At 52.3% G+C, this 13,530-nt stretch overlaps 1 protein-coding gene across 2 annotated transcripts in view; it reads left to right on the top strand.

The window, feature by feature from the left end:
• The window catches only part of UNC5C (unc-5 netrin receptor C), a 370,789-nt gene that overhangs the window by 285,828 nt on the left and 71,431 nt on the right, over positions 1 to 13,530 (top strand). For both annotated transcript variants that reach the window (XM_055139055.1, XM_055139054.1), the window contains exons 5-6: positions 7,588 to 7,768; positions 13,293 to 13,460. In XM_055139055.1, the coding sequence (XP_054995030.1) occupies positions 7,588 to 7,768; positions 13,293 to 13,460 (349 nt within the window). The remainder of the gene's footprint in view (positions 1 to 7,587; positions 7,769 to 13,292; positions 13,461 to 13,530) is intronic.

The following is a 13,530-nucleotide window of genomic DNA, read 5'->3' as shown; positions in this document are numbered from 1 at the left end:
AAGCCAACCAGCCTGCCTCTCCCCATCATCATCTCCCCCTACCTTACTATGCTTCCCCCCAGCCGTCTCCTCCTTTTCCACTCGTCCCCTCCTCTCCACGCAACGCCAACCAGCCTGCCTCTCCCCATCATCTCCCCCTACCTTACTATGCTTCCCCCCAGCCGTCTCCCCTTGACCTTTCACCTGGACTGTGGCCAACAGCCTTTTAGGACCACCCGTGATCCCTCGAGCTTCCTGTTCGGCCCTTACTGCCGTCCCGGGTGGCCATTATTGACGCAGTCACATGACCTTTGCCCGAACCCTCTCGCTGGCTGCGACAGCCGTGGGTCAAGGCCAGACACCGGCGCAGAGCTGGGGTGCCCAGGTGCCCCTGAGGAAGACCCTCGCCCCCCACCCCCTCCTGCCTCTGCAGGTAACGTCACGGTTCCCAGGCCCGGAGGCTCTGCCCTCCCTGTGGAGCCCGGCTGTCCGCTCTCCCCAAAGGCCTCCTGACCTGCCCGGCCCGCTGCTGACTCCCGCCCTTCAGAGCCAGTGTCCTGACTCACCTCTCAAATACCCTCCCTGTGCCCGATGTGAAATCCAGGTCATCTCCATCATCCCACACGCCAGGTCCCTCAGCTGCGCACAAAGGACACGCCTCACGCTTTGTCTTCTGACCCAGAATTCCGACAGCGACCCCTTGCTCAATGTCAGTATCCATCGTTTGTTGGAACTTGAGGTTCTTGGGATACCATTTTGAATGCTCAGACTTTAAGTGATCACCTAGATTCTGTATTTACTCGGTGAACACCTATAATCACCCAGGTACCAAGTACATTTCCTTAAACTCTGTGGCAGGCATGTAGACATACGAGGGCTGTGCGTTTGCAAAGGTGTCTTAGCTCAGGCATGCTGGACGGAGGCTCTTTAGAGTAGAGTAAATCAGAGGGGATCCCAGCAGAGTTCTAGAGAATTCTAAAAGAAGTTCTAAGTACTAGAAGAATTCGGAATTCTAGCTGTTGTTTCTGAGAATTTCTCCAGTGAGTTTACTGTGAGGGCAAAACAGTACTATCCGATTTCTCGCCACACACCGGAGATCTGAGTTCGACATCTAGAGCATAGCTCTAGCCACAGCTAAGCAGGTTTACTTAGGGAGATGTCTGAAAAGGCCTCACTAAGTAAAGTTAGTACTTATGTTTGAAGCTTAGTCATCAACAATATAAAGGCCTAAAAGTATCCACAACAGACTCGATCCCCTTAGTGTGCATCCTGGGTGTGTTTGTTAGTGAATTCATTAAGTGCAGGTGAGTACCATCTATCTGCCCTTTCTGGGAAACAGGAATATTACAGTCAAAACATGGATCAAAGTTAATGGCATTCAAATTGGGATCAACAGCACAGGAATAGAAACTAGGCCAGTACAGTTCCCCCTCTGAGAAGCTAAGACAGCAGGTGGAGGCCCGGGTGAGAGTGCTGTTGTGCTGATTTGGGGAAGGGGCTTCAAGCAGAGCTGCAGAGGGCGGGGGTCTTCTGGAATTCCCAGCTAACTGGGGCAGGGCCTCAATGCGAGTCCCAAGGGCTCGGCACTCTCCGTGGCCTGGTGCTGGGGACCCCCCACCCAGTGTCCTTAGCACGCCCGGGACCCAGCTGTGGCTGCTGCACGCCTGCCTGCCTGCTGTCACCTCTCTGTCTGCTGTTCCCATTGTGGGAGTCCACAGGGCTGTGGCACTGAACTAAGGCCTAAAGGAGAACGGGAACGAGCTACCAGAATGACCGGTGCGGGCAGGTACCAGCACGCTCAGAGACCACCGCGGGGGGCGCCCCTCGGTTTACAGGGGCCGGAAGGGAGCCTCTGGCCGAAGAGAAGGGGCAGGAGAGAACTGTGACTGAGAGACGGTGCCATGCGGGGAGCTAAGAGGACCCTGTGTCTTGTTGGGTGGTTTATTCCCCCCTTTCTCTTTGGCCCACACCCACTGGTACTCAGGGCCCACTCCTGCACTGTGCCCAGGGTCACTCGGGGCAGGGCCTGTGGGATCCTGGGGCTGCCAGGAGTTGAGCCCGGGTTGAGTACATCAAGGCAAGGCTCCTACCCATTGTACTATCTCTCCCGCCTGGTTACAGGGCTTTGGGAGAGAGAGAAAGAGAGAGAGATGGAGGGAGAGAGTGAAGAGAAGGAACGGGAGAGAGAGAGAGAGAGAGAGAGAGAGAGAGAGAGAGAGAGAGAGAGAGAGAACAAGGAAGAGAGAGAATGGGAGAGAGAGGGAGAGAGACGGGGAGAGAGACAGGGGAGAGAAGAAAAGGGCAAGAGACACAGAGAGACAGAAGGAGAGAGAGAGAAAGAAGAGGGGGGTGAAAGAGAGACATAGGGAGAGAGACAGAGGGAGAGAGATAAAGGGAGAAAGGGAGAGGGAGACATAGGGAGAGAATGAGGAGGAAAGAGACAGAGACAGAGACAGAGGGAGAGAGATACAGAGAGAAAGAGGGAGGGGGAGACAGAGGGAGAGAGTGAGGAGGAAAGAGACAGAGACAGAGAGACAGGGAGAGAGACAGAGGGAGAAAGAGGGAGGGGGAGACAGAGGGAGAGAGTGAGGAGGAAAGAGACAGACAGAGAGACAGAGGGAGAGAGATACAGGGAGAAAGAGGGAGGGGGAGACATAGGGAGAGAGTGAGGAGGAAAGAGACAGAGACAGAGAGACAGAGGGGGAGAGAGACAGAGGGAGAAAGAGGGAGAGGGAGACATAGGGAGAGAGTGAGGAGGAAAGAGACAGAGACAGAGAGACAGAGTGAGCACAAACCAGAGGCAGGGGAGTGAAGTTGCGCTGTGACGTATCGGGGATGAGGAATCGCTGTAACTGCGTGTGGAGAAGCGGGTTGAAGGCAGTGAAGGCAAAGGCGCCAGGAAGCCCTTCCAGCCCGCCGGGAGGGGCACGCGCCTCTGGAACCTGAGGAAGCTGGCAGCGGGCACGGGGAAGACAGACGCAGGCCGTTTCCCTAACGCTGCGAGCAGAGAGGGGCCGGGCCAGGCCTGCCAGTGAGACTCGCCCCAGCGGAGGGACGAGCTGACTGACCAGGACGAGAGGCTGTGACGGAGAGACTGTGAGGGGCGTCAGACACCCCCAGGGGCTGCAAGACGCCGGGTCAACGTGTAGTCTCGGGCTGGGCTGGGCCCAGGCCTGGGAGCAGATGCAGGTGCCGTCTGCATCACTCTGGGTGGAGGCCTCAGGGCTGAGAGCACTGCACGGGAGGCAAGATGAGATCTGAAGAAGGGCCTCCCAGAGGAACAGACAGGGCCGCGGGGCGGGGGCGGCGTCCGGTCAGGACAGTGTCCAGAAAGGAGGAGGGAGGGAAGGGGAGGGACCCACCTGCCCAAGAGGGCTCCAAGTCCCGTACCTGCAGCGTCTGGTGCTCCGGGGGCAAGAGGGAGGAATCGCCAGCTCCAAAAAGGGCATTTCTTGGCCCGAGAGGTGACGCGGCAGGCAGGGTGTCTGCCCTGCACACTGCCAATGCAGTTCATTCCCAGACCCCCGTGTGGTCCCATGAGCTCATCAACAATGCTCCCTGAGAGATGCTGAAAGTAGACTAGAGACTGGACAGGATGACCACTCAGTACCCTTACTGGGAACCACAACACCCAAAAGGAAAGAGAGATATCAAATTGGAATGCCCCGCTACAGAGGCGGGGTGGGGGGGGGAAGGGACTGGGGGGTGGGAGGGATGCTGGGCTCATGGGTGGTGGCGAATGGACACTGGTGGAGGGATGGGCTCTCAAACATTGCATGAGGGAAAAACAAGCACGGAAATGTGTGAATCTGTAACTGTACCCTCACTGTGACTCACTAATTAAAAAATAAATAATTTTTTTTTAAAAAAAGAGTGCTCCCTGAGCACAGAGCCAGGAGTGAGCCCTGAGTTCTGCCAGGTGTGGCTCAGAAAGCAACAGGGGGGAAGCAGAGGGCAGCCCCGTGTGTCGGTGGCAGTGCCTGGGGCCCGTGAATGACGGGCAGAGGAACGGGGGAGTGAAAACACCGACAGCTATCCCAGGGCGTTTGCAGGGGGGCAGAGAACCCGGGACTTGGAGCATCAGGAGGAAGAGTCCAGGGCTGGGAACTGCTGCTGTGCATCTGTGTGCAGGTGAAGATGAGTCTGTGGGGGGGGGAATTACTCACTTGAGAGAGACCTGGAGCAGGAGGAGCAGGAGAGCTGGGGGTGCCCTGAGTAGGAGACGAGAGAAAGGAGCCGTCGGTGGCAGCCCTGGGAACGGCGGGTCCAGCCCAGAAGCTCCCGGACGGGGCGGGCAGGGGCGGGCGTCAGAAGGCCTCTTGGGGCTGATTTTCAGAGACGTGGAGATCCTGGCTATCAGCTGGAGCCGAGGGAGGCTGCAGAGGTGAAGCCTGGAAAGAGGAGGGAAGCGGGAGGGAAACGTGCCGAGAGGTCGATGTTGGGCGTCGTCACGGCCCAGCTGCGTCCTGTGGCCCCGAGCCGCAGGCCCTCGCACCAGGGCGTGCCCGGCTTGTTTCCCTGCAAACGTCGGGGTGCGGGTCAGGGGAGTGAGGCCGGGCCAGCACTAGGAGGTGGACAGAGAGAGAGGACTGAGGGTCCAGAACAAGGGGTGCTGAGAAAGCCAGGAGTCCACAGGGGTAAGGAGGGAAGAAGGGGCGTGGGGGGTGGGGGATAACGGTTAATGCACGGTGGGCCCTGGGGAGGGGTGGGGCTGAGAAGGAACGAGCAGAACACGTTTGAAGAGGTAATGCTTGGAGGCAGGTTTCTGACGACATGACGGGTACTGTGAGGAAGAGTCTGAGGCGTCCTTGACACACGGTCACGCATGGCAGAGCCCGGCAAGCTCCCCGTGGCATATTGGATATGCCAAACACAGTAACAACAAGTCTCACAACGGAGACGTGACTGGTGCCCAATCGAGGAAATCGACAGTGCTACAGTGCTACAGTGCACATCCACGTCCCCGGGTTCCTCTCCCTGGTGCCTGTTTGCCTCCCAAGGCCCCCGTGCAGAACCCGACGTTCCAGATTTCCAGCACGGCCTCGATGGTGTAGCTGCTGTTGGTCAGGAATTTCCTTTTTTTTTTTTTGCTTTTTGGGTCACACCCACCGATGCTCAGGGGTTACTCCTGGCTTTTGCACTCAGGAATTACTCCTGGCGGTGCTTGGGGGACCATATGGGATGCCGGGGATCGAACCCGGGTTGCCCGTGTGCAAGGCAAACGCCCTACCCGCTGTGCTATTGATCCGGCCTCCGAATTTCCATTTTTGAGAGGCCGTGATTCAGAAATGGCGTTTCTCCGCCTTAGCAGTAAGTCCCGTTCTGACCAGTCACACACAAGGTGTGTTCCTAGGGGTGGTGGTGAAGGGGAGGCTGTTGCCTCCCTGGGGTCTCTGGGGGGAGGGGGCGCCCTTTAGAGCACACACTGTGTGGGTTCTTGGAAGGAGAATGGATTGAACCCGAGAGAAATGCTCCAAGGCGTTTATTTCTGCTCCAGACAGTCCCTCGTGACCCTCCCTGAGTGGAAAGTTTTCTTCAGAAGGGCACGGGTGGCCTCAGTAAAGATTAGATTCAAACTATTTCAGATCAACTTTCAATTTCCATCAAGTCAATTTCTAGCAGTGTGAATTTTGCTACTTTGCCTTTTGCACTTTTAGCGAGAGCAATTCCCATAGCCCACGGTCAAGGTCTCCGCAAATCTGGGTGAATGAGCCCATAGCAAATATTCCGAGGCATGATGAGCTGTCTGTGGACATAAAATGAAGGTTTTGAAACTCCACAGATCGAAATACATTCTACTTTCTGTCTCACAACAATTACTATAAATACCGGGAATGCTTGGCTCTCCAGAAATCTTACATCCTTAACATCACCCAGTGTACATTTGCATACATTTATTTTGGGATTGTTGTTGGGTTTTTCTCTCTTTAATTTATAACCTCCTTTCTGAGGCCTAAAGGAGCATTATTTTGGGGATCCTGCACTTGACGTAACTTGGAGCAGTGCAACATGAGCCCATTGGCAGAAGCGCCTTCTGGATTTGGAAACGGCAAGATACACTGTGGACTCCCTGCCACGAAAGGTTGCTGCTAAAGCAGAATGAAAATCTAGGTGTATTAAGTATCAGTGTTGTTTTGCTTTATTGAAATATGCTGCATGAAAAAAAAAAGAAGCAATTTATGGGACAAGACTTAGTTTATCCTGTTTTTATAGGATAAGCATAAAGGCAGCCAATGCAACTGAACTTTCCTCCTTTCATTTTGCAAGAACACGACACCGATGCTGAATTTACCTTTTTGGCATAGAAAAAATTCTGTCCTTGTGAACAGTTATTTTTTGACTTAAGTTCCCCAGAAGTAAGCCATGAGCAAAATCACTGTCACTGTATCACTGTCATCCAATTGCTCATCGATTTACTTGAGCGGGCACCAGTAACGTCTCTATTCCTCCCAGCCCTGAGATTTTACCAGCCTCTCCTTACTCGTCTTTCCCAATGATTGGAGGCTCTTTCAGGGTCAGGGGAATGAGGCCTATCGTTACTGTTTTTGGCATGTCGAATACACCACGGGTAGCTTGCCAGGCTCTGCCCGTGCGGGCGGGATAATCTCAGTAGCTTGCTGGGCTCTCCGAGAGGTATGTGTATATATATGTATATGTATGTATATGTATACATATATATGTATATATACACATATGTATACACACATACATATATATATGTATAATTCTCTATGATTCGTTGCCTACTGCCTAAACTCCATCAATTATGGTAATTATGGAAAATGGGTAGGAAGAGTCTTATAATGTGTTGGTCCGGAAAGCGGCCTGGAGCGTGGCGGCAGTTGGGTAGTGGAGGTCGGCTGCCAGGGCTGGGTCCCTTGGGGCGGGAGGGCTCTCGCCTGCCCCCTCCTGGGCGCCCCAAGTGAAACAGCCTGGTGCAGAGTCCCATGACCAAAATATTTTAATTTATTAATATGTAAAAATAGTGTTACTTTTTTGTTACGTTTTTATATAATTTGTTACTTTTGTTACTTTTTGTGCAACTTGGGTTATATTGAGTTGGTAGAAAACCCCTCTTTTTCCAAGTAGATTGAGCTGGATACACCTTCAAAGATGCGTTTTCTCCATCATAAAGAAAGCACATTTTCAGACATTCAGGCCATGTCATCGGTACCACCCAAATGTTGCTTTGTTAGAGCTGCAGGATGCCTAGATGCCCTTTGAGCCCTTTTTAAGAGCCGCGAGTTTTTTCTCCCTGGAAAGCAGCCGGTTGCCAAGAGAGTGAATCCGTTGGGGCAGCACCAGGTCTGAGTGCAGTGTGAGTGCTCAGCCCGTCACTGTTGCTTGGGACTGGGGTTGGCGGGAGCGTGCCCACTCCAGCCCGGGGCATGGTGACAGCAGTCTGAGCACTGGCTTCCCGGTTGCTTCGCTGGCGTTCGAGAAAGACGCCGTGCAGGCGGGGCCGGCCTGCTGGCCCGAGAGGGAAACCCGGCTGAGCCCACCGAGGGGCTTGCTCCTGCTTGTGGAGGTCCCCGGGTCAGAGACCCTGCATGCCCGGCGGGAGGTGAGAGAGCTGAGCGGGGACTCACCAGCCTCCTGTGCCCGCAGGTGGAGTGGCTGAAGAATGAGGACATCATCGACCCCGTGGAGGACAGGAACTTCTACATCACCATCGACCACAACCTCATCATCAAACAGGCCCGCCTCTCCGACACGGCCAACTACACCTGCGTCGCCAAGAACATCGTCGCCAAGAGGAAGAGCACGACAGCGACCGTCCTGGTCTACGGTGAGTGACCCTAGGCTCCGTCCTGGTCTACAGTGAGTGACCTGAGGATCCGGCCTGGTCCACGTGAGTGACCTTGGGCTCCGTCCTGGTCTACGGTGAGTGACCCTAGGCTCCGTCCTGGTCTACAGTGAGTGACCCTGGGCTCCGTCCTGGTCCACATGAGTGACCCTGGGCTCCATCCTGGTCCACGTGAGTGACCCTGGGCTCCGTCCTGGTCCACGTGAGTGACCCTGGGCTCTGTCCTGGTCCACGTGAGTGACCCTGGGCTCCATCCTGGTCCACGTGAGTGACCCTGGGCTCTGTCCTGGTCCACGTGAGTGACCTTGGGCTCCGTCCTGGTCCACATGAGTGACCCTGGGCTCCGTCCTGGTCTATGGTGAGTGACCTTGGGCTCCGTCCTGGTCCACGTGAGTGACCCTGGGCTCTGTCCTGGTCCACGTGAGTGACCCTGGACTCTGTCCTGGTCCACGTGAGTGACCCTGGGCTCCGTCCTGGTCTATGGTGAGTGACCTTGGGCTCCGTCCTGGTCCACGTGAGTGACCCTGGGCTCCATCCTGGTCCACGTGAGTGACCCTGGGCTCTGTCCTGGTCCACGTGAGTGACCTTGGGCTCCGTCCTGGTCTACGGTGAGTGACCTTGGGCTCTGTCCTGGTCCACGTGAGTGACCCTGGGCTCCGTCCTGGTCCACGTGAGTGACCCTGGGCTCTGTCCTGGTCCACGTGAGTGACCTTGGGCTCTGTCCTGGTCCACGTGAGTGACCCTGGGCTCTGTCCTGGTCCACGTGAGTGACCCTGGGCTCTGTCCTGGTCCACGTGAGTGACCCTGGGCTCCGTCCTGGTCCACGTGAGTGACCTTGGGCTCTGTCCTGGTCTACGTGAGTGACCTTGGGCTCTGTCCTGGTCTACGTGAGTGACCTTGGACTCCATCCTGGTCTATAGTGAGTGACCTTGGGCTCCGTCCTGGTCCACGTGAGTGACCCTGGGCTCCGTCCTGGTCCACGTGAGTGACCCTGGGCTCCGTCCTGGTCTATGGTGAGTGACCTTGGGCTCCGACCTGGTCTACGGTGAGTGACCTTAGGCACTGTCCTGGTCTAAGTGAGTGACCTTTGGGCTCTGTCTAATTCGTGCCCGACAGCAGTCTCAGTTGAACGCTAAGCGGTCAGGATCGAGGCCGCCTTCCAACTCCCCCGCTGCTCTCAGCCGCTTTTCCTGTGGACCAGGATGAGTTGCAGCTTCTCTGACACTGGGAAGATTCCCCTCGGGCCCCCGGCTGGTAGGAAAGGGCAAGTTCATCCCTAGCCCAGCAGCCCTCGTCCCTCCAGACCCAGAAAGGCCCGGCCGCAAGTGAGCTGGGAGTGAAGGTCCTAAGGCTGCGGGGGTCAGTCAGTGACCGTGAGCCTCGGGCACCTGCAGCTCCCCTCGTCCTCCAGTGCCTCAGAGAACTGGACGCTCTCTCTGAACTGGACTCCTCTCCCTCTCCCCCTCTCCCCTCCCCCCCTCTCCCTCTCTCCCTCTCCCTCTCTCTCCCTTCTCTCCCTCTCTCCCCCTCTCTCTCCTTCTCTCCCTCTCCCTCTCCCTATCTCTCCCCCTCTCTCCCTCTCTCTTTCCCCCTCTCTCTCCTTCTCTCCCTCTCCCTCTCCCTATCTCTCCCCCTCTCCCTCCCTCCCTCTTCCCTCTCTCTCTCCTTCCCTCTTTCTCTCTCTCTCTCCCTCTCCCTCTCTCTCTCCTTCCCTCTTTCCCTCTCTCTCCCCCTCTCTCCCCCTCTCCCTCTCTCCCTCTTCCCTTCCCTTTCCCTCTCTCCCTCTCCCCCTCTCTCCCTCTCTCTCTCCTCATCTCTCCCCCTCTCTCCCTCTCTCCCCCTCTCCCTCTCTCCCTCTTCCCTTCCCTCTCTCCCTCTCTCTCCCTGTCTCTTCCCCTCTCTCCCTCTCTCTCCCTCTCTCCCTCTCTCTCCCCCTTTCTCCCCCTCTCCCCCTCTCCCTCTCTCCCTCTCCCTCTCTCTCCTTCCCTCTCTCCTTCTCTCCCCCCCCCGTCTCTCCCCCTCTCTCCCCCTCTCTCCCTCTCTCTCCCTCTCCCTCATCTCTCCCCTTTCTCGTCTCTCGGGAACATTTCTCCAGAAGGACCCAGCAGTCTGGCAACACTGTGACCCTCTCAGCCCTCACACTCTGCACGGTGAGGTTCTGGATGCGTGTTGCAAGCACACACATATACACACGGACACATGCTGCACACGTGCATGTCCATCACCGTGGAGACTCACACAGGGCTTCACATTGGCGATGAGCCGTTCTTCGAGATGCTGAAGCAGCCCGAGTGACCGGTCCCTCTTAGGACGGAAGGACTTCTGTGGCTGCTCTCACCTAAGTGACGCTCAGGGGCTCTGCCTCGGGCTGGGGGAGGAGTCGGACTTCCCGCGGGGGTGAGGACTGGAAGGCTGTGTCCTTGTGTTCTAGAGTCAGGGGCATGGAGAACTGTAACAGTCATTGTCTGAGGCATCCAGAGTGTCATCTTCATCACGGGACAGATGCCACACTCTGTTTTGTTTTGTTTTCAATCCACTGACTTACTTCTCTGCAGGTTTAATTTCCTACTCGAGATAATGGCTATTCGAAATTGTAAGCAATTGCCTGTCTTTTCTATATCAATTAAATGTTCCACTTGCTACATTCTGTCTGAATTGCTTGACAAACAGCTTTGGAAATTTGAAAGAATAAAATGGGGCACACTCAGGCGCCTGCTAATGAAGGCAGACTGTCTCGGTGCCTCGATGGCTGTCGAATATGGGCCCATATGCCGTTCTTTCTGTACCCATACATATAAGATGAGCAGCGTAGCAAGATCCAAAGATGATCTAAAGCATTTTTAGGTCAGCAAGGAGCATCAGTTATTGGTCTTGTGGTGTAGAATTTGTGAGTTCTCCCCTCAGTTTGTCATACAAGATGACTATTATCCTTGCCCCCTCTGTGTCATGGGGCAGGGAGTGAGCCTAGAATCTTCTAAGACCTTTCTGTCTAGAGCCAAATTTCTGAGATGCTGCAGAAATAGTACCATGGTAGGATATTTACCTTGCACATGGCCGACCTGGGTTCAACCCCCTGTACCACATATGCTCCCCAAGGCTTCCAGGAATGATTCCTGAGCACTGAGCCAGGAATAAGCCCTAAGTACCTAGTGTGGCCAAAACACAAAACAAAACATAACAAAAGTTTTTATGATTGTCCACTTCTTGTAACCCTTGCAGGATGGCCTAGGTGACTCTGGTCAAATACAGACTTGCCTATGTGCCAGTAATTTCATACGTTTAATTCTTATTAACAATTCCATCTCATTTAGTACCTTGTAAAGCTGTATGGTATAAGTTAAGTTGTATATTAGAAAATTACATAAAATAACCCACTTTCTGCTTATACCTCTCATGGACTCATAAAATAAGTGGTTCAAAGCACAAAGTTTGGCTTGTCCCAAACAGAAAGAAAAAACAGAGATCTAACCAGTATCTCATTTGAGCTTATTATATACTCATTATTTTAATTATAAGTTTTAGGCTACAAACATATATTATCTATATAAGAAAACATATAAAAGTCAAATAAATTAAAATCTGTTACCAGTTGTCCACAGAGAGATTTTTAAAAGACACATGTAAATATAATATTGGTATTATATATTGATAAGATTTTAAATTGGGAAATGAAGATATTTTACCTAAAATATTATGTCAAAATATTCTTGCATTTTAATTTTATTTCCTAAGAATGTTTATTGAGACAGTGTGATTTACAAACATGTTTGTGATAGAACTGTTTCAGGCACACAATGTTTCAGGACCAATCCCACCACCACTGTCTCCTTCCCTCCACCGATACACCCAGGTTCCATTTTACCACGCAGTCTCACCCCTTGTAGGCATATGAGAAATTTGTTCTATTATTCGGTTAAGAAAAAAACAACACTTAAAAGAGTGTCAACTAGAATATCAGAAAATAAATCAGTAAAAGTCAGTTTGAGATGATTAATTGCTATATGTTTTCAACCCTTTGAACCTCGTAGAGGACGACTCTATGGGCCGTTGGTGTGTGCTCAGTTCCATATGATGGGAAACTCCGTCCCTTAAAGGAGATTTTAACTTTATGTTTTTAGTTGACTCACCATGAGGTAAACTTACAACTCTGTTCATAGTCAGGTTTCAGTCGTAGGATGTTCCAACACCCACCCCTCCACCAGTGTGTATTTCCCATCACCCCGGTCCCCGTACCCCTCCCGCCCCTGCCCCAGCCTTCCTCTCAGGCCTTCTCCTGCTCTGCTGACTGTCTGTGCCGCCCTTCCTCTGAACTCACTGAGCACCCTCACCACAGTCACTAACGGCACTTTCCGGAGATTTCTGATGTTGTGTACATCGTTGGTGATGTTGTCTTTGCTTATTGAGCTTGATGGAGTTTTCCAGGTTTTTTCCAAAATTTTCCTTTTTCTAATTTTTTAGATTCCATTTTTCCACAGTGTTCTCGCAGTTGTGGGGGTGAGTCTTTGTAGTCCACCCTATATCTTTCTGGAAGATACTGAGGGATTAAGCAGTAAATTGCTAGATGTCAACCACATGAACTGACTTCACCATTCCCTACGTTGAACCTGGTAGTTGCTGGGAAAATATTGTCTTTAAGCACTTATATATATAATACATTCATGATTATTCTTATTGCACAGGTTTCTAGGAAGAAGATTTGAGAATTATATGCACATATATATTTGGGGATTATATGTGTAAGGGCTGTGTTCTGTCTAGTTATAAAATATCTAATATTCTTTATTCTCAGGACCCAGATATTTTGGAGTTTATAACTACTGTCAAATAACTCTAACAAAAATTATTTAATAAATTTTAAACACATTATTATTGAGTTACTAAAATTTATTTTCTAGGGCAACCTAACTGAATGTGAGTAGTTTTAGGGAGTAGGATTTATAATCATAACTATACTAATTAACATGATCCCTCAAATGCCATATGCACATTTATATGCACATTGTTGTTCATGTCAGTTACATTCAATAATTAATAATTATACCAGTAGTTACATAAAACATTAACAAAGTTTTTAAAAAATCTTAAAGTGGTTATGAAGTTAATGCTAGAGGAAAAGATAGTCATGTGTTATTAGGAAAAGACCAGCTGATTATATTTAGCTCTGATATTTCAGACCTACTTGCATAAGGTTAGAAACATTGATTTAAGATAAGCGGTCAACAGAACTGCTTGGAGTCTGAGTAGGAGGATGCGTTTGTCTATAAGAATGCTGGCTAGCGAGAAGTAAAGCTGTCCTGCTTAGTTCACTCAGTAGGTCAGGAACATTTGCAGTTCAAGTATAAACTGTGCTGTGGTCATTCCGTTCTGAATACAGTCACGAGTGAAATGATGTCCAAGATGACTTTAGTTTTGAAACTCTTTCATTGTTATGTGGGAAGAGGCTTGTTGTGCGCCTTTTGTGCGTGCTCTGTGTTTCATTCACATTCCCCTGTCTGCTTCCGCCCAGTGAATGGAGGCTGGTCCACGTGGACGGAGTGGTCAGCCTGTAACAGCCGCTGTGGCCGCGGCTTTCAGAAGCGCACGCGGACCTGCACCAACCCAGCCCCGCTCAACGGCGGGGCCTTCTGCGAGGGCCAGAGCGTCCACAAAGTGGCCTGCACCACGCTGTGTCCAGGTGGGTGCCAGTGCTCCCCTTCCGAAACGCATCTCGGGTTGGATGTCAGCTTCATGACTGACCTACCAGA

This window comes from Sorex araneus, chromosome 5, assembly GCF_027595985.1.
Source record: "Sorex araneus isolate mSorAra2 chromosome 5, mSorAra2.pri, whole genome shotgun sequence".
Lineage (NCBI taxonomy): Eukaryota > Metazoa > Chordata > Mammalia > Eulipotyphla > Soricidae > Sorex > Sorex araneus.
This window is presented reverse-complemented; position numbering and strand designations above follow the sequence as displayed.